Source organism: Leptodactylus fuscus, chromosome 2, assembly GCF_031893055.1.
Source record: "Leptodactylus fuscus isolate aLepFus1 chromosome 2, aLepFus1.hap2, whole genome shotgun sequence".
NCBI classification, from domain to species: domain Eukaryota; kingdom Metazoa; phylum Chordata; class Amphibia; order Anura; family Leptodactylidae; genus Leptodactylus; species Leptodactylus fuscus.
Genome location: NC_134266.1, coordinates 192647726 through 192672772, shown reverse-complemented (window position 1 = coordinate 192672772; position 25047 = coordinate 192647726). Strand labels below are relative to the sequence as shown.

At 40.3% G+C, this 25047-nt stretch overlaps 1 protein-coding gene across 1 annotated transcript in view; it reads left to right on the top strand.

The window, feature by feature from the left end:
* GPC6 (glypican 6) overlaps positions 1-24463 on the top strand; it is a 552892-nt gene extending 528429 nt beyond the window's left edge. The window contains exons 8-10 of the mRNA XM_075265383.1: positions 17786-17922; positions 19592-19767; positions 24057-24463. Coding sequence (XP_075121484.1) covers positions 17786-17922; positions 19592-19767; positions 24057-24259 — 516 coding nt within the window. The 3' untranslated portion in view covers positions 24260-24463. The remainder of the gene's footprint in view (positions 1-17785; positions 17923-19591; positions 19768-24056) is intronic.
* Positions 24464-25047: the final 584 nt, after the last annotated feature.

The window sequence follows — 25047 nt, the reverse complement described above, 5'->3', positions numbered from 1 at the left end:
AACAGAAAAGTGACATTAATATTTAGTACATCCTCCTTTTGCAAAGATAACAGCCTCTAGTCGCTTCCTGTAGCTTTTAATCAGTTCCTGGATCCTGGATAAAGGTATTTTGGACAAACAATTCAAGTTCAGTTAAGTTAGATGGTCGCCGAGCATGGGCAGCCCGCTTCAAATCATCCCACAGATGTTCAATGATATTCAGGTCTGGGGACTGGGATGGCCATTCCAGAACATTGTAATTGTTCCTCTGCATGAATGCCTGAGGATTTGGAGCAGTGTTTTGGATCATTGTCTTGCTGAAATAGCCATCCCCGGCGTAACTTCAACTTCGTCACTGATTCTTGAACATTATTCTCAAGAATCTGCTGATACTGAGTGGAATCCATGCGACTCTCAACTTTAACAAGATTCCCGATGCCGGCATTGGCCACACAGCCCCAAAGCATGATGGAACCTCCACCAAATTTTACAGTGGGTAGCATGTGTTTTTCTTGGAATGCTGTTTCTTTTTGGACGCCATGCATAACGCCTTTTTTTATAACCAAACAACTCAATTTTTGTTTCCAACATGAAGCTGCCTTGTCCAAATGTGCTTTTTCATACCTCAGGCAACTCTATTTGTGGCGTACGTGCAGAAACGGCTTCTTTCTCATCACTCTCCCATACAGCTTCTATTTGTGCAAAGTGCGCTGTATAGTTGACCGATGCACAGTGACACCATCTGCAGCAAGATGATGCTGCAGCTCTTTGGAGGTGGTCTGTGGATTGTCCTTGACTGTTCTCACCATTCTTCTTCTCTGCCTTTCTGATATTTTTCTTGGCCTGCCACTTCTGGGCTTAACAAGAACTGTCCCTGTGGTCTTCCATTTCCTTACTATGTTCCTCACAGTGGAAACTGACAGGTTAAATCTCTGAGACAACTTTTTGTATCCTTCCCCTGAACAACTATGTTGAACAATCTTTGTTTTCAGATCATTTGAGAGTTGTTTTGAGTAGCCCATGATGCCACTCTTCAGAGGAGATTCAAATAGGAGATCAACTTGCAATTGGCCACCTTAAATACCTTTTCTTATGATTGGATACATCTGGCTATGAAGTTCAAAGCTCACTGAGGTTACAAAACCAATTTTGTGCTTCAGTAAGTCAGTAAAAAGTAGTTAGGGGAATTCAAATCAATAAAATGATAAGGGTGCCCATACTTTTGCACCGGTCAAATTTTGGTTTAATGCATATTGCACATTTTCTGTTAGTACAATAAACCTCATTTCAATCCTGAAATATTACTGTGTCCATCAGTTATTAAATATATCAAACTGAAATGGCTGTTGCAAACACCAAAATATTTAGAACAAAAAATGATTAAGATTAATAGGGGTGCCCAAACTTTTTCATAGGACTGTATATAATAATACTCCTTTACTTCAGTACATGGTACCTAGACTTTCTAGGGCCTGGTTCACATCTGCGTTTGGTATTCCATGTGGGAAGTATGCATGGGGACCCCCTGAACAGAATACAGAATGCATTGATAAGATGTGAGTAATGAAAGCACATGGACCCCATAGACTATAATGGGGTCCGTGTGTTTTCCAGGCTGTGTCTTACGAGTCATGCGGAGGGGAAAGTAGTTCATGAAGTTCTTTCCTCTCCACATGACTCGTGTAGACAACACGCAGAAAACACAAGGACCCCATTATAGTCTATGTGGTCCGTGTGCTTTCATAAGCTCACCACTTGTCAATGCGTTCGGTATTCTATTCGGGGGCTCCCCATGCGGACTCCCTGAACGAAATACCGAATGCCGATGTAAACTAGGCCTAAGACTAATAATGTAAGAGGTCCTTCATTGGCATCCTAGCTGCCATGGCAACTCTTCAGAATCCCCCGATTCTAAGGGGTTAAAGAAGGGGCACTGTGACCCCCTGACCACTCAGATGTCGTGATCGCAGTTGATCATGACTTTGGAAGAGGTTAAGCTGTCTTACTCTGAGTATTTTCTGACTCCTGCAGCTAGTCCCCAAAAGCCATGTGCAGTTCCAGCCCCTGTTCCTGCTACAGAACAGCACCATATTATAATGAAGCTGAGTAATGTAATAGTTCAGCATTGAGCAAGAAGGGGTTAAAGTTTATATGGGCAGAAACAATTAATTGCCCTCCCTATAAGGCATTTGTGGCTGAATAGAGGCCTCAAAACTCCTAAGAGGTTTAGCAGCGCCCTTTAAGCATTTGTTCTCTGTACTACATTTTGCCTGTTCTCTTGCTGAATTATTATTTCTCACATATTCTTACTTTTCACAGAGAGAGATTTTGAGTGGCAGGAACAAAGCTTAATTATTATAGCTTTCTATGACCTTAGTAAACACTGTAGAAATAGCATGTCTCTTTGACATTTCTGTGGCCATCCTCCTAGTTAGCCCTTTAAAACAGGTAATGTATATCTAGTTCTAGCGGTGGTATAGGTACAGTAGCAGAATTGTGAAGGACTGTAGGATACAAAAGAACTTAGCAAGAACCACAGTCATTAGTTTAGATGTAAAGGTCAATCTCTGAAACTTGACATGGAAAATGTTGGGGCACACATGAAAGGACACAGATTCTGTAGGGAAACTGCAATTGACTGTGAAGGATGAATAGCAATTATAAGCTCTCAGTATATATCCCTCCTGTCCATTTCTACTGGGAAGCAGCGATAGGTGAAAAATATATTTTCATGACAATGTGATGAGTGCACTCGAGTCATATCTTGAATATTTATTGATATATAGGAAAGAAAAACTTATAACAATGCTGAGAAAGTAATTGTGTGTCCTGTGCCTCTGAACTTTGTATTTCTGCATTGGAATAATCTCTATCAGCTCACACATTTCAAAAACCACCAAGAGAATTCTAAAAAGGACATTTATTGCCTTATTTTCCATAAAACCTTAAAATAACAGGATACCAAGCCTAGAGAAAAACTTAAAAGGTGTCAATTGAATGTCATTCTAGTTGAGTAAAGAGCTACATATTTCAGAGAAAATGCGGAGGTATTTTCTGTGAACTATTTGCTACTAGGTATGAACTTCGTTCTACCTCTATATTTTGGTGTTTTTTATAGAAATACAGTAGCTAAAGTGTCAGTCAATGCACAAATTCTTTCAACCAAAAGAACTTTGATTAAAAGTGCACAGATATGTTGTACCTATTATATACTGTTTGGTCGGCTCATGTAGAGGAACTTTTCTAAAACCTACTAAAGTGTTGAGATGGATTATTCTGGGTCATGTATCTCATTGTTCATATCTGCCAATAGAAAAAAGACTTGAAGAAGTTCGACAAGCTTAGACAAAACTTATTAGTCTACTGTGTACTATATATAACTTTTCACCTTGCAACACTCAGAGAAAAAAATCAGTCCTTAAAATCTTGGCTGTATTCCTTACATAAATCCATGCCAGGCACCTAGATCTACCGCAACAGAGAATGGTGCAGCGTCTTCTGTTACTATGTTTAAGAATTCTGGGAATTCATTTTTTCAGCTGTTTTAGACCTTGTCCTCTAAAAGTAATGCAGTATCATTTTTTTTTTCCGTTTATTTTTGGGGAGGGATCCAAATAATTGGTTTTAAAGAACAATTAAACTTTCAAACAACTTTCAATTTTCTGACAGTATTTGTGTCAATGAATTTTGTTATACACTTTATTAGCAATTGTCTCCTTTCTGTGAAATCCTGCTGTAATGTCTGTATCTAGTCAGAGTTCTGCACTATCCTCCAGTCATAGGGTACAGCTTAGAAGGTGTGTCCGGCTATGATTTTATACTTTTACGCTTCTTGTTGTATTCTGTCTGAACACATCTCTATCCACTCACTTCTGCTATTCAAGGGGTCAGGTATGTTTAAGTGGTGGTAGGGGGGGGGGGGGGGGGCATTTCATAAACCTTTGCACTGGGCCCACCAATTTATTAAAACGCCCATGCTTGGCTATCTCCAGCACTCTCATTGAAATAAATAGGAGCATGTATGTTTCCTGTGTCCAGCAGAGGTATGTCTACATTCAGCACAATTGCATTCAAACCGAATTAACAACAGAGGTAAAACAACCCTGTTTGCAGGATCGGTGGGGGTTTTAGTGGCCATACCATCACCAATCAGCTATTTATCTTTTAGCCTATGGATAAACGATAAAGATTTATCTTTTAGCCTATGGATAACGGATAAAATGCCTTGTAGCATAACTCCTTAAGGCTAAGGCCCCACGTAGTGAAGCAGAGCAAAAAAACGCTGCGGAAAAAACATGGCAGAAATGCATCGTGTTTTTTTTACCTCCAGTGTTTTTCATTGCGATTTCACAGAGTTTTTCTCTGTGGACATTCTGCCCCTGTTATACTTATACAGAAATTTCCAGTGTTTCTATAGGTATAATTGACATAAGATACGATAATCCTTTAAAACTCCCACAATGAGGAAATTCAGTGTGATACAGTATCATGGATAATACAGTAGTAGGGAGCCTTCACACAGAGTAACGCCAAGCTTGTAAAAATGCAGGCGTAAAATCACTGTCCATAGACTGCAATGGATTTCTTTGGTTTCGATCTACGCCTGTATTTTTAGGTCCGTAAAGTTAATTGCAATGTATTTCAATGGGTTGAGTGTGTTTACGCGGCGTATAACGCCACGTATACGGACCGTGTTACACTGCGTATACGCGCTGCGTATAAATAGACACAAAGAAAATAGTCTGCACGTTCTTCCATTGAATATAGTTAGCTAATTCATAGTGCTAGGTTGCTTGTGTAGAGGATTCTTGAAGATACAGACAAAAAGAGTGAAAAAGGAACTCTCTATCAAGGCTGCCACTCATGCTGGGATATTCAAAAATGCAGTTTTTTTGCTGCAAATGTGTAGATGGGATTGGCCAGAATCCCATCCACTTTGCAGGTACTGTAATACACTATGTTTTTGCAATGTGGAGCCCAGGCCTCAAGAGACTTACTTGTTTTTTGTTTCTACACTACATATGTAATGGGCTGCCCTGTAGTTGGAAGATTTTACAATGGTTAAGTAATATATACAATACATACATCTCATGTATTGTAGGCTTAGCATTATGTACGATGCATATTGTTACTTTTTACATTTTTTAGTTTAGTGCAATAAATCACAATAAAAACAATATATGGCATAGGAAAATAAAGCTTGTAAAATCTGTCTGGTAAAATCTGTCTGGTTGTAAGACTACATGCTGGGATAGTGTAAGGGTAGCACAAAGTGGTGGTAAGGGAGTATAACACAGGGATCGGTGTAGATGTCCCTTGTCATGACCGCTGATCAGCTATTTATTCTCTATCGTAAAATATATACTGCTCAGAAAACTTAAACTAACATTTAAAACCAGGAACATGTTATCAAGACAGTCCAATATCCAGTTTCTAGACAGTACAATATATTTGTTCAATAGATGTGTGTATATATATAGGCAGAAGTCAGAAAATACCAGGCTCATGTGCAGGAAATCAGCAAGCAGCACCAAGGTGTCGATTACAGTTGGCATTAGGGCGGGGAAAGGAGAACTATAGGCTGCTATGAGGTGTGAATGATGCTACTTTCCCCTAATAAGGTATATAGAAAACTTTCCATAAAAGGGTGTGATTTAAAGAAACATATCTATAATAATATATCTAGTAATATAAACAGCCATGGCCCCCAATATATCCCAGCTCACTATTGTCTAACTTCTAGCGCTAATATAAATTATTATGTTCATTTTATCCAACATTTTGCATTGATAGTAAGGCATTCCTAATCCAAAAATAATTATCCTAAGATTACTTATTTATTGAGCAGGATTACTGCATCAGCAATCTTCCTCTACTGCTCTGAGTGTATTTTAATTGAAGCTATGAATGAGTGAACATTTACAGTCATAATCGAAGCCATCAAGCGTTGCAGACTCAGCATCACAGTAAATAAAGAAAACGCAGACCCCCAGGGGTATCAGATGTTATCTTGTTCAACTAATGTAATCTAACATTTTGAACCCAATAGCGGGATAAGTAAATGTAACCATCACTTTCATATAAAAGGGGTGTAACCCACTCCCTTTTCTTGAATATGATAACCAGCTGCATATTAAGGAATAGAGATGAGCAAACCTTGCAAAGTTCAGTTCATAAATATAGGCAAGGTTCAACCAGATTATTTGTTTGTACAGATGTGTTTTGTTTTTGTTTTGTTTTTTAAATTATACTATGAAGTCTTCTCAGGTCCCAAAGTATAACTAGAAGGTGGGAAAAGTGTTTAAATGTAGAAAAAAAAAATACTCACCTTTCTTGGACTTTGCAATGATATCCTTCAGTGTTTCAGTTTTTTTCTGGGGCCCTCTGGCATCTTCTTGGACCTTCTTGGGCAATCAAGTTGGGGGCAATAACGTTATAAAGATGACAAGGGGTCCAAATAATGCCATTTAGATGGAGAACAGTCCAAGAAGACCAGACCACCATCTTTTGCCATCTTCCAGATAAAATATTGTATAAAAAGTGATCAAAAAATTATATTTAGCCAAATATGGTATCAATAAATAGCAAACTCGTCCCACAATAAAAAAAAAAAGGCCTCAACCAGCTCCATCAATAAAAAAAATTAAATGTTACGCCTCTTAGAAGATGGTGATGCAAAATCAATTTACTTCTCCAATTGGATTTTTATTTTGCAAAATTATAACGCATAAAAAAATCTATGGGAATTAGGAATAACTATAATTGTACCAACTCATAGATTAAAGTTAGCATATTACGTATGGCGAAGGGCAAAAAATTTTAAATGTGAAAAAGCAATGCCAGAATTGATGTTTTGTAATGGCTCTTAAAAATTCTACATCTCCACAAAAATAGAAAAAAACTATAGCTTGTACAATACAAAAAAAAAAGTCACCAAATCTTTAGGTCAAAACTGGCTGCAACAAGAAGGAAATGTATAAAATGTGTGAGCGTATATCAGAGTGCGCCACAGATTTAGAGTTTACAAGGGAAAATACACCAGAAGTGACTCCCAGAATGATCCCCCCAATCATAGGAGCTACTAAGGAAATACTGAGGAATTTGGTGTACCCAATGTACTCCATACAGATTTTCACCATCCTCTGTGTATTCACATCTATGAAATCTAATGCTTACCATGTCCCTCAATAAATTATTTTTCAAAATGCGGTCACTTTCTAGAGCAGTGATGGCAAACCTTTTAGAGACCGAGTGCGCAAATTATAAACCAAAACCCACTAAATTATCGCAAAGTGCAAACACGGCAATTTAACTATAATACTCTGCAGATCCACAATTGCGGACAGTTACAGACCCACAAAATAGTCATGTGAATGGGGCTTTACCAAGCCTTAAATAATACACAAAGCTTTGTACTGAAAGGTAATAGTCTCTACATTTGGTACTTTTGAACAATTAATGTTCACTATTTACATCGCACAGGATCTGTTTTATAGTGACTGCGCAATGTTATTACGGCCTGTAGTAATATCACATGTCTGCTATAAAACAGATACTGTGTGATATAAATAGTGAAGGGACTCCACACAGTACAATCTAATGATAAAATAATAATAAATTATATTTATATAGCACAAACATATTCCGCAGCACTGTACAATTTGTAGGGTTCAATTACAAACAAAAAGATACATTACAAATAAATAGTCTCTTCATACAATGGGACTGAGGGCCCTGCTCATAGGAGCTTACAATCTATGAGGTAGGGGGGAGACACAAGAGGTAGCAGGGGCAGCAATGGAGTGGCAGCCACAGAGTACCTTCTGCCCTGAAGTGGTCTCCACACAGTATTATATGCTCCACAATAGCCCCCCCAGTATTATATCCTCCAGAGCAGGCCTCCCCCACACAGTAATATATGCTCCACAGTAGTCCCCTCCCCACACAGTATTAAATGTTCCACAGTAGCCCCCCTCTCCACACAGTATTGAATGCTCCACAGTAGTCTCCTCCCCACACAGTATTAAATGCTCCACAGTGGCTCCTCTCTCCACACAGCAATAAATGCTCCACAATAACCCAACACACACACAATTATACTTACCTGATGTCCCATATAGAGCCACCGGGCGTCCTCCTCCTTTTCACTTACATCATCGCGCCTGTGCGAGGGCAGAGGTCACACTCTGCAGTCAGTATAAGCTGCAGTTGCGCAGACCATGGCCTATGCTGACAGCTTTGCACCTACACCAATTTGCAATTTTCAGTTTTTACTATCAGCTGCGCATCCATTCCTAGAAACTGAATTAAACTAAATTAAAAATGTTCTTTACACCCTTTGATAAATCCTTTGAGGAGTGTAGTTTCCAAAATGGGATCACATGTCTCCAGCCTGCCGCCTCCAGCTAAAGAACATCCATTGAATCCGCTCCTTCCTCACCCCTGAAACTACTAAAATGCTTGTCCAGGCCCTCATAATCTCCTGCCTAGATTACTGCAACACCCTTCTCCATGGACTGCCAGCTAACACCCTCGCCCTCCTCCAATCCACCCTAAACTGTGCTGCTCGTTTCATTCACCTCACCCGCCAATCCTCATCGGTTGCTCCCCTCTGCCAGTCCCTCCACTGGCTACCTATAGCCCAGTGAATTAAGTTCAAGCTACTAACGCTAACATACAAAGCCATCCACAACCTGTCCCCTCCATATATCTCTGACCTAATCTCCCACTACCTGCCCACATATAACCTCAGATCCTCCAATGACCTCCTACTCCGCTCTGCTCTCATCTGCTCCTCACACAACCGCCTCCAAGATTTCTCCCGTGCATCCCCCATACTCTGGAACTACTTACCATGACACATAAGACTGACCCCCTCCCTCCCACAATCACAGGCTTCAAAAAGACCCTGAAGACTCACCTATTCAGGAAGGCCTACAACCTCCAATAACACTATCACCACAGCACCATCTGTACAGTCTCCCCCTCTCCTTCTGTCTCTACCCCCTTCCCTCATAGATTGTAAGCCCTTGCGGGCAGGGCCCTCTACCCCACTGTGACAGTCGGTCATTGTTAGTATTATATTTACCTGTATATTCTGTGTATTGTATGTAACCCCCAAATTGTATGTAACCCCCAAATGTAAAGCACCATGGAATTAATGATGCGATGTAAATAAGCAATAATAATAATAACATGTTTGCGGATTCCACTTTAATGGCAATTCAGGGGCTTTGCAAAAGTGGCATAATTTCCAAAAACCAAATAGCACTCCTTTCCTTGTGTGCAAGGCTGTGTGCCCAAACTGCAGTTTATACTCATATACTGTATGACATTGTTAAGTACATTATTCTGGGCATAAACTGTTTGGTTTTTGAACGCCCTGTCATGTTAGCAGAAACCCAAAAATGGTCCCTACAAAATGCTGTTACATCTTGGGGAATTTCAATTTACTGGCACCTCCAGGGATCTGCAAAAACATCAAGTTGTTAAGAAACCAGTCCTGTTAAATCTTTACTCCAAAAGCTAACAAGCACAGAATTCCTTCCCTTCTGAGCCCTCCTATGTGCCCTATCAGCAGTTTACAGCCACATATACAACTAGTTTGTACTCAAGATAACCCACTTTTAGGAATGTTTTAGGAACACAAACTAGGCACAACATATTGGGCACTGAAATTGCCTATTTTTAAAAATTTTCACTTTGAACTTTAATTTTTGGAAAGCACTATCGGACTCAAAATGATAATAATACTACATGAGGGGTGTATATTCTAAAATGGGGTCATATTTTGGGGTTGATTTATGATATCTCAGGGCCTCTGCAATGCTGCCAATGCAATGTTTTTTAGCTGTGTTCTGCATCATCGGGCCCTAGTCTGGCACGGTTATTTTTATTAAAATACTTCTTTATATCCAAAATAGAAATATTGCATCCTATAGTTTTGCTCACCTTCTTACTTTGTTTTGACCTGCGATAATGTTTATGGAATAAGGCTGATATTTTTTTTACAAACTGAGACAATCCAAGATATGATGAGATATTTGCATGAATAGAACTATAACCTAATATTGACATCACAATATTCTCTATACTCTATGATAAGATCTCACACTCCTCTACCTGCTGTGCAATCATGTTTATTATTGGCATCAACAATGAGAAGTCAGATTGGAGCTGAAGTAGTAGAAGAGAGATGGAACCGGCTTCTGACATTTCACATTTTCTGTGCAAGTCTCCGTGTGCAATTGCTGAACAATAGTGACATCTAGAGGATTTACATGGCATTCACAAGGCTAGAAACTAAGCTATAAAGTAGTACTCCGTGGCTTTTCCCATAAACTGTACTGGATATTATGAGATGCAACAAAGTGAAGTGTTGGAAGGAGTAAGGATACCATTTGCCCACAGTACAATACAGTGTAATACATATACATTCATATTGTATTTGTTTTATTTCTCTAGGATTTGATGTAGTCTTTATAATTACTCTTGCAAAAGTTTTTTCAGTATTCATGTTTGACATCATTGGTTTCACAGTATGATGTTGTAAGGTACTGTAGATGTACAGGACAGGGTTAAACCCCTGTCCGGACTGTGCCTGTAAGGGCTCATTCACATCTGCGCCCAGGAGTCTGTTTTTCAGGTTTCCGTTTCCTGCACAAAACAGAGCAGGAGACGGAAAGCTGCAGGACTCTTTCAAGCCCATTCATTTGAATGGGTTTGAAATGTGTCTGGCCGTGAGCGCCGGTGAGTGTTTTATGCTCTCAGCAGCAAAACCTTTTTTTTCTTTAAACGGACACAGAGTCGGACATGCAGTACTCTCTGCCTGGTTTAAAAAAAAAAACAGTTTAGCCGCAGAGAACATAAAACGATCACCGGCGCTCACGGCCGGACTCGGCATGACAGGTTTCCGTCTTCTGCATGCAAACCTGAGAACGGACTGATGAATGCTAGTGTGAACCCAGCATAAGTAGAGTGTAAGCACTTACATATTAGTGAACCACAACTTGGCATAGTCTTGTTCATTGGTTATGGCATATCATGTGTTAGGGTGTACTTGCACTTGATGATATGTTATGTTATATGCATTAATATGTCACCTTATGTCAGGTCATTGTTCTGACATTTTTTGGAGGCTGGATCATACAATGATTCTTGAGGGGTGAAACTAAGTTACATCATTCTCCAAGGGAGAATTTGTTGCTTTCCTGTGTGTGAAGTAGAGAGGGGTATAGTGTGGGAGAACCGCAATTTTTCCCCAAGACTGTTGCAGTATGCACAGGCATTTAGCTTGTAGGTCCCGGATTGGAGTAAAGTTCGGGCTAGTCCTGCAGGACAATCCATTTCAGTCTTGGGAACTGACCAGCAGAGCTCTGTAAGTAGCACAGGTGTGCTGGTTAGTGAGAAAGAGAGGAGAGAGACTGAAAGACTGACACAATCAACCAACCTGAGAAAGCTCTGCCAAAAAGGACGCTGTTAAAGTGTCGGGTATGTGTACCCCTTGTTGACTTGTAAACCCTGTTTTGTTAGGAGGTCAGCAGTAGGCTGACCCCTGGTTAGTGAGGGAAGAACTCGTTTAGTAAGCTGCCGGACAGGCATAGGTCTTTATTTGCATTTGTTTGTTTTGACATGCTGAGCTGCTGAGCAGCACTACCTGTACCTGTAAGCTTGTTTGCTGCAATAAAGACTGCTGTTGGGAAAGAAACCAGAGCTTCTGAATCCCCCGTACATCACATGTGGTACAGGAGATGGCCTAGTATTTAAGAGGGGGTTTCCTGTGTTTCTTAAGGAGCAAGATGCAGAATGCATGCAGGAACAATGTAACAATGACACTGTGCTCACCGGCTTACTATGCCTCTTACCAGACAGCTGCTACCTTACCACTAATTCACATTGCACATCTCCTGTTTCTCCATTCTGCCGTGATGCAGCTAGCATACCTCCCAACTTTTGAAGAGACGAAAGAGGGACAAAATATGCAGTGCACACTGCTGCAAACATAGCTCCGCCCACTTTTATGTTGACTCCACCCATGTTCATTCATTTTTCATGTGCCCCCACACAGTATAATCTTCCTACAGTCACCTGTAAATTATATTCCCCCCTCCATCTCTCCCAGTTTCATATAACCCCAGTGCCATGCCGTTCCCCCGCCCTTCATCTGCCCGTGTCATGCCATTCTCCTCCCCTTCATCTGCCCCAGAGCCTTGCCATGACGTTCCCCCCCTTCATCTGCCCGTGTCATGCTGTTCTCCCCCCCTTCATCTGCCACAGAGCCTTGCCATGACGTTCCCCCCCTTCATCTGCCCGTGTCATGCTGTTCTCCCCCCCTTCATCTGCCCCAGTGTCATGCCGTTTCCCCCCCCTCATCTGCCCCAGTGTCATGCCGTTCTCCCTCCCCTCCTCATATGCCCCAAGTTTCATAGGCCCCCTACATTACATTCCCCTCAATGTTTAGCACAAACAAATACTTATACTCACCTTCCAACGCTCCCCCACCGCTCTCTCACTCCACTCACATAGTTGTAGGCCCGATGTGACGTCATCACATCGCGCCTACACTCGCAGAAGCCGGAGCGCAGTGGTAAGGCAGGAGCTGAGCTGTGACAGCTACTGTTTTACGCGCTTATATGTTCAACTCATCGGTGTCCTCCGGACACCAATGAGTTGAAATCGGGACATACCTCACACTGACCGGGATCGCAGGACAGGACACCGAATTTGTGAATGTCCCGTGGAAATCGGGACGGTTGGGAGGTATGAGCTAGTCCTGCCCATAAGGTAGACAGGACCCTCCTTCCTGCAACTTGTAAGATTAACAAGTACAACTGAGAGCTCTCCTTGGCCGATTGCAAGCATCCACCACCTACTTTAGTCTGCTCTGCCCTCACAACAGTGTCCGAGCGATACTGGATCTTGTGTTTTAGATTTTGGGAGGGTTTCTTGGTTTTACACTGCTCTTAGATTCTCGTTTATAGATCTTGTCTTGGTTACTGACTATGCTATTGATCCTGTTCTGCATTTCTTTCGTGTATGACCTCTGCCTGTCTTTGACTTGTGAATCTGAACTGCCTGTCCTGACCCTTTGGCTTGTTTATGACCTTGTTCTCCTGCTGCCTGCCATGGACATTCAGTCCACATTTGATGACTTTTTTATGTGACCCTGTGATGTACACCCTGGCATCTCTCTGGCCCTAGCCAGCTGTTACATACACCGGTACCCTCCTCACAGCAAAGGACAGATGTGGTTAAAGTGTAGAAATCGGGTATGCTACTACATAAGAGACAACATCCCAGGTAATCGCCAAAGCCAAACTGGTTAGGTGGCACCGGAGCACTGCTTGCAGGAGGCAACGTCTAGCAAGGTCAGGCAAGCTAGGAGAGCAATGTACACAGCTTGCAAAAAGGATGCTTCTGCCTAGACATCAGGTAATCGGTTGTGTATTCTGCAACAGTAGTAATGTGTTATTCGCCGCCACATCCCAGAGACCTGTACGAGTTATGCTAACATTACACTGTGTATACCTTGCGATGATCTGCTGTATCCAAACATCTACAGTAAAGAGGAAATGCACAATGTGAAGCCTGTGTGTATGTGTCCTTTTCTCCACCACTGAAACTGCAGGGGACCTGTAGGGGGCTCCACGAGTGCCTAACAGAGAATCTACACATCATCCGCCATAGAAGGAGCAATGAGCGCCATATTGTCACCATTCCAGAGCTGGCTGCCCACCAGTGCCTATTATAGTGAAATATATATTAAATATTAGGTCAGACAATATTACAGAATAAAAGCCCACATCTTTCTTGAGCTAGATATAATTTAGAATAGAAAATAATGCTTGCTATATGCCTTTAAGAAAAAAAAAAACTACTATAAATCATGATGAAGGTGATTCACTCATCTTGAATGATTTTATTTTTGCATCCCGGTCACGAGGTTTGCAGCCTACAGAGATAATCATCATTTTATATACACTGTACTCAATTATATGATAGGCTTCTCATCCACTAAAAGCCATCTAGGAGCCAATCTCCCATAATGATTGAAGTGAAGTTCAAAGAACATTCAGTCCTGGTTCATGTACCTATTATCGCTCCAGCCATATTATTAATAAAATGATATGAATAAACCTTAAGCCCTGTCACCTAAGCTTTAGGATGGCTGCCCTCATAGGTCAAACACTGCTTTCATAGAACATATTTACTGCTTTAAATACACGATAAAAGGCAAGGTTAGACATTTTAGCATACATACTTATGCACTTGCAGTGTTCATCACATAGACAAATAAAATACAGAATAGATTTTCCACCATTAGCCAATATAAATCTCTGAAAATTAATTTTTCCAACATGACTGTGTAAACCTAAAAGTGAAACAGATTGCACTTTTTGTGGGTGCACTGCTGCAGTGATGTCACTGTGGATGACATATCACCATGGTGGGCAGTTACTGCCCATTGTCATCTCGCCACATGTCATCTCTATGGACGAAAACAGTAAGGGCAGGATATTAAAAATGAATATTTTGCGCAACAAAAAGCCTTTTACTTTCAATTCTCTGAGCAGCGTCCACACAATCTCTGCTAGATTGGTACAATTCATCTATTTGGAGTCTACGTTGTTCAGCTCTCCGAGCATTGTCTAGACTGGATATAATTGTATCCACTTCTTCTGTACAGTATTCAGTCTCTGGATGTAAATAAGAAGGTTTTCAACCACTGTCAGCAAATAGAGATCTTAACAACAGTTCAGAACTAAAACAGAAATAACAGAGAAAGTTGTAGGGCTTTTCATGCTTAGTTATTATAATTTCATCTATTATTTATAATTACAGCATGGAGCCGAATGTCGCAGAAACGCAGCTGAAAAAGCTCAGCATTTTACATTACCTGCAAAGTGGATGGCATTCTGGCTAATCCCATCTGCACAATGTAGGGAAAAAAACGCAACAGGAATGCTGGGAATTCAAAAATTTGTTTTTGTAAATCGCAGCATGTCAATTATACCTACGGAAATACTGGTATTTTCTGTATAGGTATAACAGAGGCAGAAAGTCCGCAGAGGAAAACTGTTCAGCCTTCCTGTGAAAATTGCTGCAGAAAAAAAACATCCGAAATTGTGCCCATAATTGTAACATCTACTAAAATGAAAAAGTCTGCGCAGAAACTAGCCAATACACCTAAGGGAGAGTTCACACGGAGTTACGTGCAGCGTGATGTGGCACGTAGACGCCGCGTGAGCTTTTGCAGGCCGTTCACGCTCCCATTGATTTCAATGGGAGCGTGGATCGTATACGCGGCCGCAAAATCACGGCCGCAAAATAGCACCGCGTATACGATCCCGGCTCCCATTGAAATCAATGGGAGCGTATACAGCCCGCAAAAGCTCCCGCAGTGTAGACGTGCCAGATTACGAGCCAAAAGACATCGTGTGAACCCTCCCTAAGAATACATTGTCATGTGTTATCAGGTTCTTCTTCAATCATCCATCCCACGTACAGTAGACAATCATTTGTATTCTATTGATGCATCTATTAATTTTACCCAATAAAAAAATATTTTATTTTTAATAATAAAATAATATTTAATGTTTCAAATTCCGGAATTGTAGATATATAGACCTTGCTGCTTTTCTTTTAAATAAGTTTTTACTGCCTTTGTAACATGTTACTGAAATAACAGAATACTGAAAGGGAGAGGAGAGAGAAGTCTCTGGCAGCGGGTTACCTCCCTGAGGTCAAGTTCACATCTGCGTTCGGGTTTCCATTCAGGGAGTCTGCGTGGGGATCTCCCGAGCAGAAACCTATACACATAAAAAAGTGATTACCTAAGTGTATTGCAAAATTGACAGGGATCTCTGGATTCCTGTAAGATTGCTAAGGTTCTTTTGGATTCCGTGATAGAACAAAGAAAAAGACAGGCCACACCCACTTATCAGATTACATAGTTTATTATGCAATTAACAGACTGACTTAGCTTATAATGCAAATAAACTAGGAGTTACTTACCACTCTGCCACGCCTCATTGATGCCGATCGGTTCCCATCAAGCTTCAATGGCAGATCAATATTGATGATTTTTAGCACAAGCGTCCTTGTACTTCATCAATACCGAGTGACCACTGAAGTGTCATGGCGTAACCATGCTTATATAACTTGTGGGCGGGTTATTCCTAGATAGCACGCAGACAGCTCATGCCAAGTGCATGCTATTCATTCCCCTTTCTTGGAGATCCCCTTTCTGAGTGGCCATCTCAATTAGGAGGTTTCCAAGGAGACGCCCACTACTTAAAAATAGAAGCGGCAACAGGTGGTGTTTACGTTCTTGAATATTTGCTTGGTGCGGATCTTAAGATTACCTGAGCTGACCTCATGTATTGAGACAAAATGGCTTCCCCACGCTTAATTTTGATTTTACATTACACTAAGGAAACCCGCAGACCCCATAGACTATAATGAGGTCCACGTGGTTTCTGCTCGGTTTCCACACGAAACATGCAGAGAGAAAAAAGCTGCTGGTAGGATTTTTCTCTCTGCTATAGTCTATGGGGTCCGTGGGTTTCCCAGGCAACCGTTTTTTTATGCATATAGTTTTCCATTCTGGGGGTCCCCAAGTGGACTTCCCAAACCTAAACCCAAATGCAAATGTGAACCGGTCTGAAAACGAAATGATTTGGCAAATACAACAGCCCAATACTTATCTCCACCTACATCTGCCATTTGGGTAGAGTTAGGAGGTCTCTATGCACATTAAATAGTCAGCCAAATTGACCCAAATAATTTAACAATGGATTGTGACTGGTATTACATATCTGCCCCATTTAAGTCAAAGAAGTCGCCTGAAATGCCAAACTCCACACATAGAAAAAAGTAGGTCTGGTTTTGAAAGAAGGTAGCCATGTGGTTATAATCTCATTTAGGTTTGAGGCTGGATTCACATCAGCATTCAAACTCCACTGCTCCAATATTCACTGTTTGACATCATTCATTTTAATTTACCTGTATTAATAACTCAGACCTAGACTACATTCACACAACAGTGTCCTGCGCTCAGCCACATGTAAAGTGCTTTTTTTTCTGTGTGGTTTCATGGATCCGTCACAGACATAAGTCTAAAAGTGATCCTTGAAATCATGCCAAGAAATAGCACATTCTTTTTTTTTTTCTCTGATCTTCCACAAGGATAATTAAAACATCAGTCATGTGACTAGATCTATTAAAGTCTATGGTAGCCATTTATTGGCTGTTAATACAACATGTAGTACATTGCTGTGGAGTTCTGTTGAGTGAATGAGGCCGTACTATATTAAGAATCTAGGCGTGACAGATTTTACTGCCTGTGTTCTTTTATGTTTTTACAGTTTCATAAACCTGCCCAGATATACTAATAACTAGACAATGCAAACGTAGACAAGTAATTAGAAAATTCACCAGATTTCTCACAATCTCTGATGCTGGATTATAAATCTAGCATATATTTAGACTGTGTAGTCTATGTTGATACTACCATCTAGTTAGCTGACTTTAAGGATTTTACAATATACACTGTCTACCAATAAGTATTTGGATACCTTTGGTAGAATAGAAACACAACATTCATTCATATTCAATAGTTGGTTGAAAATTCACACTCACGTTTAGTAAGTCTTAAAAATTTTAGCCTAGACCAGATGGCCGAAGATGTGCTATATTGTGTCAAAGGTGCAACACAGTATCTAATTGTAATCACAGGGATAAATCTGGGCCATGGTATATTTATTTAATGCTTGAGAATAATTATCATATGTATCTTTTTACACAGGTGACAGAAATCAAAGACAGATTGAAGATTTCAAAGAAAATGTGGTCGACTTTACCCCAATCTATCTGTAAGGAAGAGAGAATAACAGGGGGAGAGTCCAACCAAGACCAGTGCTGGAATGGTCACAGCAAAGCTCGGTAAGTATAATGATATATGTGATAGATTCTACGGTAATTCAGTATTGGAATGTGGTATCTATCATAGATGTGGAAACAAAGGATTAGGGGTATTGCTAAGGCTGGGTTCACATCTATCCTTAGCAATACTGAAATCAGTGAGAAAAAAACAATCTGAACTGCGGTCACATACGTGGTATACATGGTACACTCAGGTGTCCGCCGCTTTAAAACCGAAAGAGGCAGAGAAAAAAGTTCTCTGTGCCAAACCCAGCCTTAGATAAAGGTAAATGTTCAGAATGTTGACACATTGTGGTTGCAACTTTTTTTCCTTTTGAGTTGAACTTTTTTTTATTTTTTATATAAAACAATTTTTATTGGTTTCGCAGGAGCAAGACACAAGTACACAGGGATGATACAGCAGGACAGGTGACAATATGACGAATGACAAAGTGGAAAGCTTATTATAGCACAGTGTCCATGCAGTAGAAAGAGTGTAAAGTTTTGGATCGGGGCCAAACAAACCATTGTAAACATGGTTTTATACCGTTTTTAAAACCTAAATCAGACGTACAATTTGTCATTTCTGGGTTCTCACCCTTTATCATCCAAATCTGATATTGTCATTAAAAACTGGATCACAAAATGTGAATATAAGTCCTAACCCTCAAGACAGATTGACTAATGGCTGGGTGTTTTGTTTTCTTTTTACTTTTCTAAGTGCCCCGCTTTCCTTTCAGCCGCATCGTCCTTGATCCCTTTTATATAAAGCAATATTATTAACTGGTCAAATGAAGCAGATTCAGATAAAAATATAAGCTATTGTACATGTTTCTAAAGGGCTGCACAGCACTGTATAACGGATGGAAGTGACTAACAAAATTCAATAAACTTTGATAGATGGTAAAAACTGATAAATAGAAAAATTCAAGCTTGAAAAACAATAAGAGTGCTTACCGGCCTGCTCATTTGTCAGCGATCTAACTAGCGGCACCTTGTATAGAGAGTCCTTGAGATGATTTACTCACTATGGTCTTTTTTAACATTAGTGATGATTATATTTGGGAAAAGGGGCAGTTCATCATTAGAAATGAAAACAAGCATCATAAAGCAGCATCCTGCGAAAATAAATCCATTCAATCAAGTGCTATTATAACATTTAATCTATCAGATGTTTTTAATGGAGCAAATTTTCATGCTGAGAAATTATTCATGATATTGAACTGTGTCGCTCTCATGAAATGCAACTGAGAGCTCCACAACGATAAGTGATCTCACACAGATTAATGTTCTTTACATCCTGTGTGATGGGAAAATGAAAGCAGAAGAGGAGAAAGCAGATGGATTTCTAAAAAATGTACCCAGCCATTGAATTCTCCACTGCAGCCACAAATTATAGTAATACATAGCATGATCAAATCTCTTTATTTCATTTTTACAAGTGCACTTGCTGTGAAATTATTGTAATACTTAAAAGGACTTTTATCTAGTTCTCTTCTACGCTGCCACATGCCCAAATGTGAAAAATGAAGACGCTTGCCTAAGAGACAAGGCCTGACCTCTGTGCTCCAAAACAGAATGGTTGCCAACATAAGAAATCCTTGAAAAAGAAAGGCAGGATCTTGTCATCCAGAACTGCGCTTCCTTAGAAATTGACTTTTATGAAATTAACTACAGTTTGACTTTCCAGGTATCTGCCTGAAGTCATGACGGATGGCCTGATAAATCAGATCAATAATCCGGAGGTGGATGTAGACATCACAAGGCCGGACACATTTGTAAGGCAGCAAATAATGGCACTACGGGCAATGACAAACAAGCTGAGGAATGCTCTCACTGGGAATGATGTGAATTTCCAAGATACAAGTAAGTTGTAGAAGTTTTTATGAACAAAGAGAGTTTTAAGTGGTTACTGTCCTTTCAACAAATTTTGCATAAATCAATAGTACAGGCAAATTTAAGAAACTTTGTATTCTACAATAGTTTATCAGACTCATGTCCACCTCCGTATTCCTAATTCTGCTCACTCAAATTCTCTGCTAAATCTGCATCTTGGTCTCCAAAAACAGAATATCCCCTGTATTAGCCGTCATTCCCTGTCCATGCCAAGGCAGGCAGCTCAGGATTGCATTTAGAGGAAGATTTAATTTCTGAGAGTTAAACCATGCAGCAACAGGAAAGAGGAGGGAGATGAAAAGAAAGAGAAAGGAGCAGAAAGATACACACAGACTTCTGCATCTAATAGTGAGTTTTCTATTCTACCCTAAGTGAATTTTATTCACATCAATACCATTCAATACATCTCTGTAATGCTCCCCATGCTGCTTAGAAGTGAGAGATAGATGTGGATCCCAGAAGTGGGACCCGCATCCAAGGCCATTTTAACACATTGGTGGGCCCTGTGAAAAGATTTCATAAGTGCCCCCCCCCCCCATTACAACCACCTAGAAGTACTTGATCTGCACAAATTATAATGATCCCTCAATGGCCCCCACATAGTATAATGCCCCTTAGTGGCTGTCACACAATATAATGGTGCCCTAGTGGCCCTATACAATATTCTCCTTACAATGTCCCCCTCCAGGTAGAGTAAAAAATAATCTGACTTTTTTATGTGAACTTTGACTATACTTAATACATCATTTTCAAGAAATACGTGGTTTGCAGTGCTACAACGCACCCTGTGATCCAATAGATATACTATCTGAGTTAGAAACAGTGTTGAAAATCCTCAATCTTTTTTGTTTTTTTTGGATACCTTTCAGCACAGTGACTTTACATAGGGGTAGGCCATGTGGCTGCTTCATGGCCCTGGCAGGTCCTATCCACTTTACAGAACCTGTACAGGACTGCACATTTCAGGGGTAGAGCATTGTTAGTAAACATGAAGGTAGAGTAAGGTTAAAAGAGTCAAGGAAGAGAGTGGGAGGTGGAACAAACAGTTTCCCCTCTATATCCTACAAGACAAAACCTTGGACCGCAAATGCTCAATTATCACCCAGATAAATTATGGGCTTCATGACACTATTCCATTAAAATGAATTGAAGTTGTCCACATGTGGTTTAGTATAGATATTATGAGTAGTAGTATTAGCAGTTATTAGCAGTAACAATAAAGCTGATCATACCCCTTAATTGTAAGCCCAGGAGTTCTGCGACAAACCATTGGGAAAACGGTCACTTGAGCCATTTTAACTACATTGGCATCCTAAGCCAAACAACGCAGCAGGAAGGCTTTAGCTTCTGGTCCTATTACTGAGGTATCAGCTAGTGATGCCTGCTGAAGTCCTGCTGCATCAATCTACAGATGAGGAGGATCGCAGAGATTCGGGGACGAAGGATGGGTAAGTGGTGTTTGTTTTATTTTTACATAACACTACAGTGTGGGGCCACTGGGGGACATTATTAGTTGTCAGGGGGCTACTGGGGAGCATTATTAGTTTTAGGGGGCCACTGTGGGCATTATTAGTTTTCAGGGGGCCACTGGGGGACATTATTACTTGTCAAAGGGCCACAGGGGGACATTATTACTTGTCAGGGGGCCACTGAGTGACACTATTACTTCACTGGGAGCTTCTGGAGAACATTATTACTTTCCTGGTGGCCACTGAGGAGCATTATTAGTTTCTGGGGCCACTGGTAAGCATTATTAGTTGTCTGGGGGCTGCCCGGGAGCATCCTGAGGTGTGTGGGGGCCAGTGGGGAGCATTACTAGGTTCTAGGGGCCACTGAGAGAAATTATTACTTGTCTGTGGGCTACTGGGGGACATTATTACTTGCCTGGGGGCTACTAAAAAATATCAATACTTGCTTGGGGGCCACAGGGGAGCATTATTAAGTGCCTGGGAGCCAGTGGGGAGCATTATTAGATGTCTGAGGGACCCTGAGTAGCATTATTAGATGTCTGGAGGTCAGCGGGGAGTATTATTAGTTTCTGGGCACCACTGGGGAGCATAGTTTGGTTTATGGGGGCAATTGGGAAGCATCATTATGTGCCTAAGGTCCACTAGGGAGCATGTACTGTTTGGTGGGCCACTGGGGAGCATTATACTATGTGGGGCCACTATGGGAACTTGGTGATAGCAAAAGGTGAATTTTTTGTATTGTTGGGTGGAAAGCAGAGGATGGTGTAGTTTTGAGGGTGTATTCAGATGGAGCAGTTGTGATGCAGTTACAGTTGCATCACAACTGCAACAGAAAAATGCCGTGCAATGGTTCCAGCTATAATTTCAAAAACTGTGGTAAAAAAGAAAAAACATCAAAACTGCAGTTTTTTGTGTTGTAAAAATTATTGAATAGGGGTACCTCAAGGAATTTTGTTTTCCAGGGGTGCCCTGAGTCTGAAAAATTTAGGAAACACTGGTATAAATCAAATGATGGCCTCTATCATGTACGAAAGAACATTTATTCATGTCTAGGTCTAATCTCCAGTAACACTAGCATTCTGTATATTACTCTCAATAATGCTGAATGTTGGAAAAGACACATACAGTCCTATGAAAAAGTTTGGGCACCCCTATTAATCTTAATCATTTTTAGTTCTAAATATTTTGGTATTTGCAACAGCCATTTCAGTTTGATATATCTAATAACTGATGGACACAGTAATATTTCAGGATTGAAATGAGGTTTATTGTACTAACAGAAAATGTGCAATATGCATTAAACCAAAATTTGACCGGTGCAAAAGTATGGGCACTTCAACAGAAAAGTGACATTAATATTTAGTAGATCCTCCTTTTGCAAAGATAACAGCCTCTAGTCGCTTCCTGTAGCTTTTAATCAGTTCCTGGATCCTGGATAAAGGTATTTTGGACAAACAATTCAAGTTCAGTTAAGTTAGATGGTCGCCGAGCATGGACAGCCCGCTTCAAATCATCCCACAGATGTTCAATGATATTCAGGTCTGGGGACTGGGATGGCCATTCCAGAACATTGTAATTGTTCCTCTGCATGAATGCCTGAGTTGATTTGGAGCAGTGTTTTGGATCATTGTCTTGCTGAAATATCCATCCCCGACGTAACTTCAACTTCGTCACTGATTCTTGAACATTATTCTCAAGAATCTGCTGATACTGAGTGGAATCCATGCGACCCTCAACTTTAACAAGATTCCCGGTGCCGGCATTGGCCACACAGCCCCAAAGCATGATGGAACCTCCACCAAATTTTACAGTGGGTAGCAAGTGTTTTTCTTGGAATGCTGTTTCTTTTTGGACGCCATGCATAACGCCTTTTTTTTATAACCAAACAACTCAATCTTTGTTTCCAAAATGAAGTTGGCTTCTCCAAATGTGCTTTTGCATACCTCAGGCAACTCTATTTGTGGCGTACGTGCAAAAACGGCTTCTTTCTCATCACTCTCCCATACAGCTTCTCCTTGTGCAAAGTGTGCTGTATTGTTACCGATGCACAGTGACACCATCTGCAGCAAGATGATGCTGCAGCTCTTTGGAGGTGGTCTGTGGATTGTCCTTGACTGTTCTCACCATTCTTCTTCTCTGCCTTTCTGATATTTTTCTTGGCCTGCCACTTCTGGGCTTAACAAGAACTGTCCCTGTGGTCTTCCATTTCCTTACTATGTTCCTCACAGTGGAAACTGACAGGTTAAATCTCTGAGACAACGTTTTGTATCCTTCCCCTGAACAACTATGTTGAACAATCTTTGTTTTCAGATCATTTGAGAGCGGGCTGTCCATGTTCGGCGACCATCAAACTTAACTGAACTTGAATTGTTTTGTAGAAAGAAATGGTCCAAAATACCTTCATCCAGGATCCAGGAACTGATTAAAAGCTACAGGAAGCAACTAGAGGCTGTTATCTTTGCAAAAGGAGGATCTACTAAATATTAATGTCACTTTTCTGTTGAGGTGCCCATATTTTTGCACCGGTCAAATTTTGGTTTAATGCATATTGCGCATTTTCTGTTAGTACAATAAACCTCATTTCAATCCTGAAATATTACTGTGTCCATCAGTTATTAGATATATCAAACTGAAATGGCTGTTGCAAACACCAAAATATTTAGAACTAAAAATGATTAAGATTAATAGGGGTGCCCAAACTTTTTCATAGGACTGTATGTATGAGATACTACCATTAGACATGAATTGATATTTGCTGTTTGTTTGTTTTTTTTTGTGTTTTCCTTAAAGGTGAAGAAACCAGCGGCTCAGGGAGTGGCAGTGGCTGCACCGATGACATCTGCCCCACAGAATTTGACTACATCACCACAGAAGCTCTACCCTTTGAGCCAGACAGGAGAGAGCTGGAATATTCTGCAGCACCCGCTCTTAAACAGTCGCTCACTGTACTGTTCACATCAGTTGTCCTAGTACTCGGGAGACAATGGAGATAATCCAAACAGGACAAAAACAGAAACTGTTTTAGTTATGAAAATAGTTACTTATCTTCTTTTTAATACACGCCTGGACAATGGACCATTTCCCTTCAAATGCTGACAATTTTCTACGTACATTCTTCTGACCTATATCCCAGTGTCTTTGTTTCTTTACTCCAGCAGAAATCTCACTCCAGATGTTCCTTAAATAAATGTCTTCATTCCCAGAAACTTTATAGTATCAAATTCTATGGGTATAAGAAATATATTGTTTTACCTGTATCTAGTAAGAATTTTCTGGGCACATACTCATTATGAATTTGCTATGGGGATACAGTACACATACAATATACACTGACTACTGGATAATTATATTATTTATAATATATCTATTTTATATTTCATGGAATAACTTATAAATTATATTCTTTTTTTCAAAAATACATACCATGAAGGCTTACTGTCAATTTAGGTACTTATTCCTAATTAATATGGATATAATAATATGGTTACTTTTTAATTTGCAAATTGGACTGAAATCATTTTTTCTGATTCTTTTCTGGGGGGGAGAACTGTATGAATATAGAAAAAAAAAATTTAGGAACAAATTCCTCCTAATAGGGCTACATGTGGGAGATGCATATTTTACTCCAAAAATTAGGTCATGGCGTGTGACCATGGCTATCTAGAACCTAGGCCCACCTGCAAATAGACATTCTACACAGTTAACTCTTTGAATAAGGGTCAGTGCACACTGAGTTTTTTGGCACTGATTTTGATGCTGAATCCACCTCAAACTCAGAACT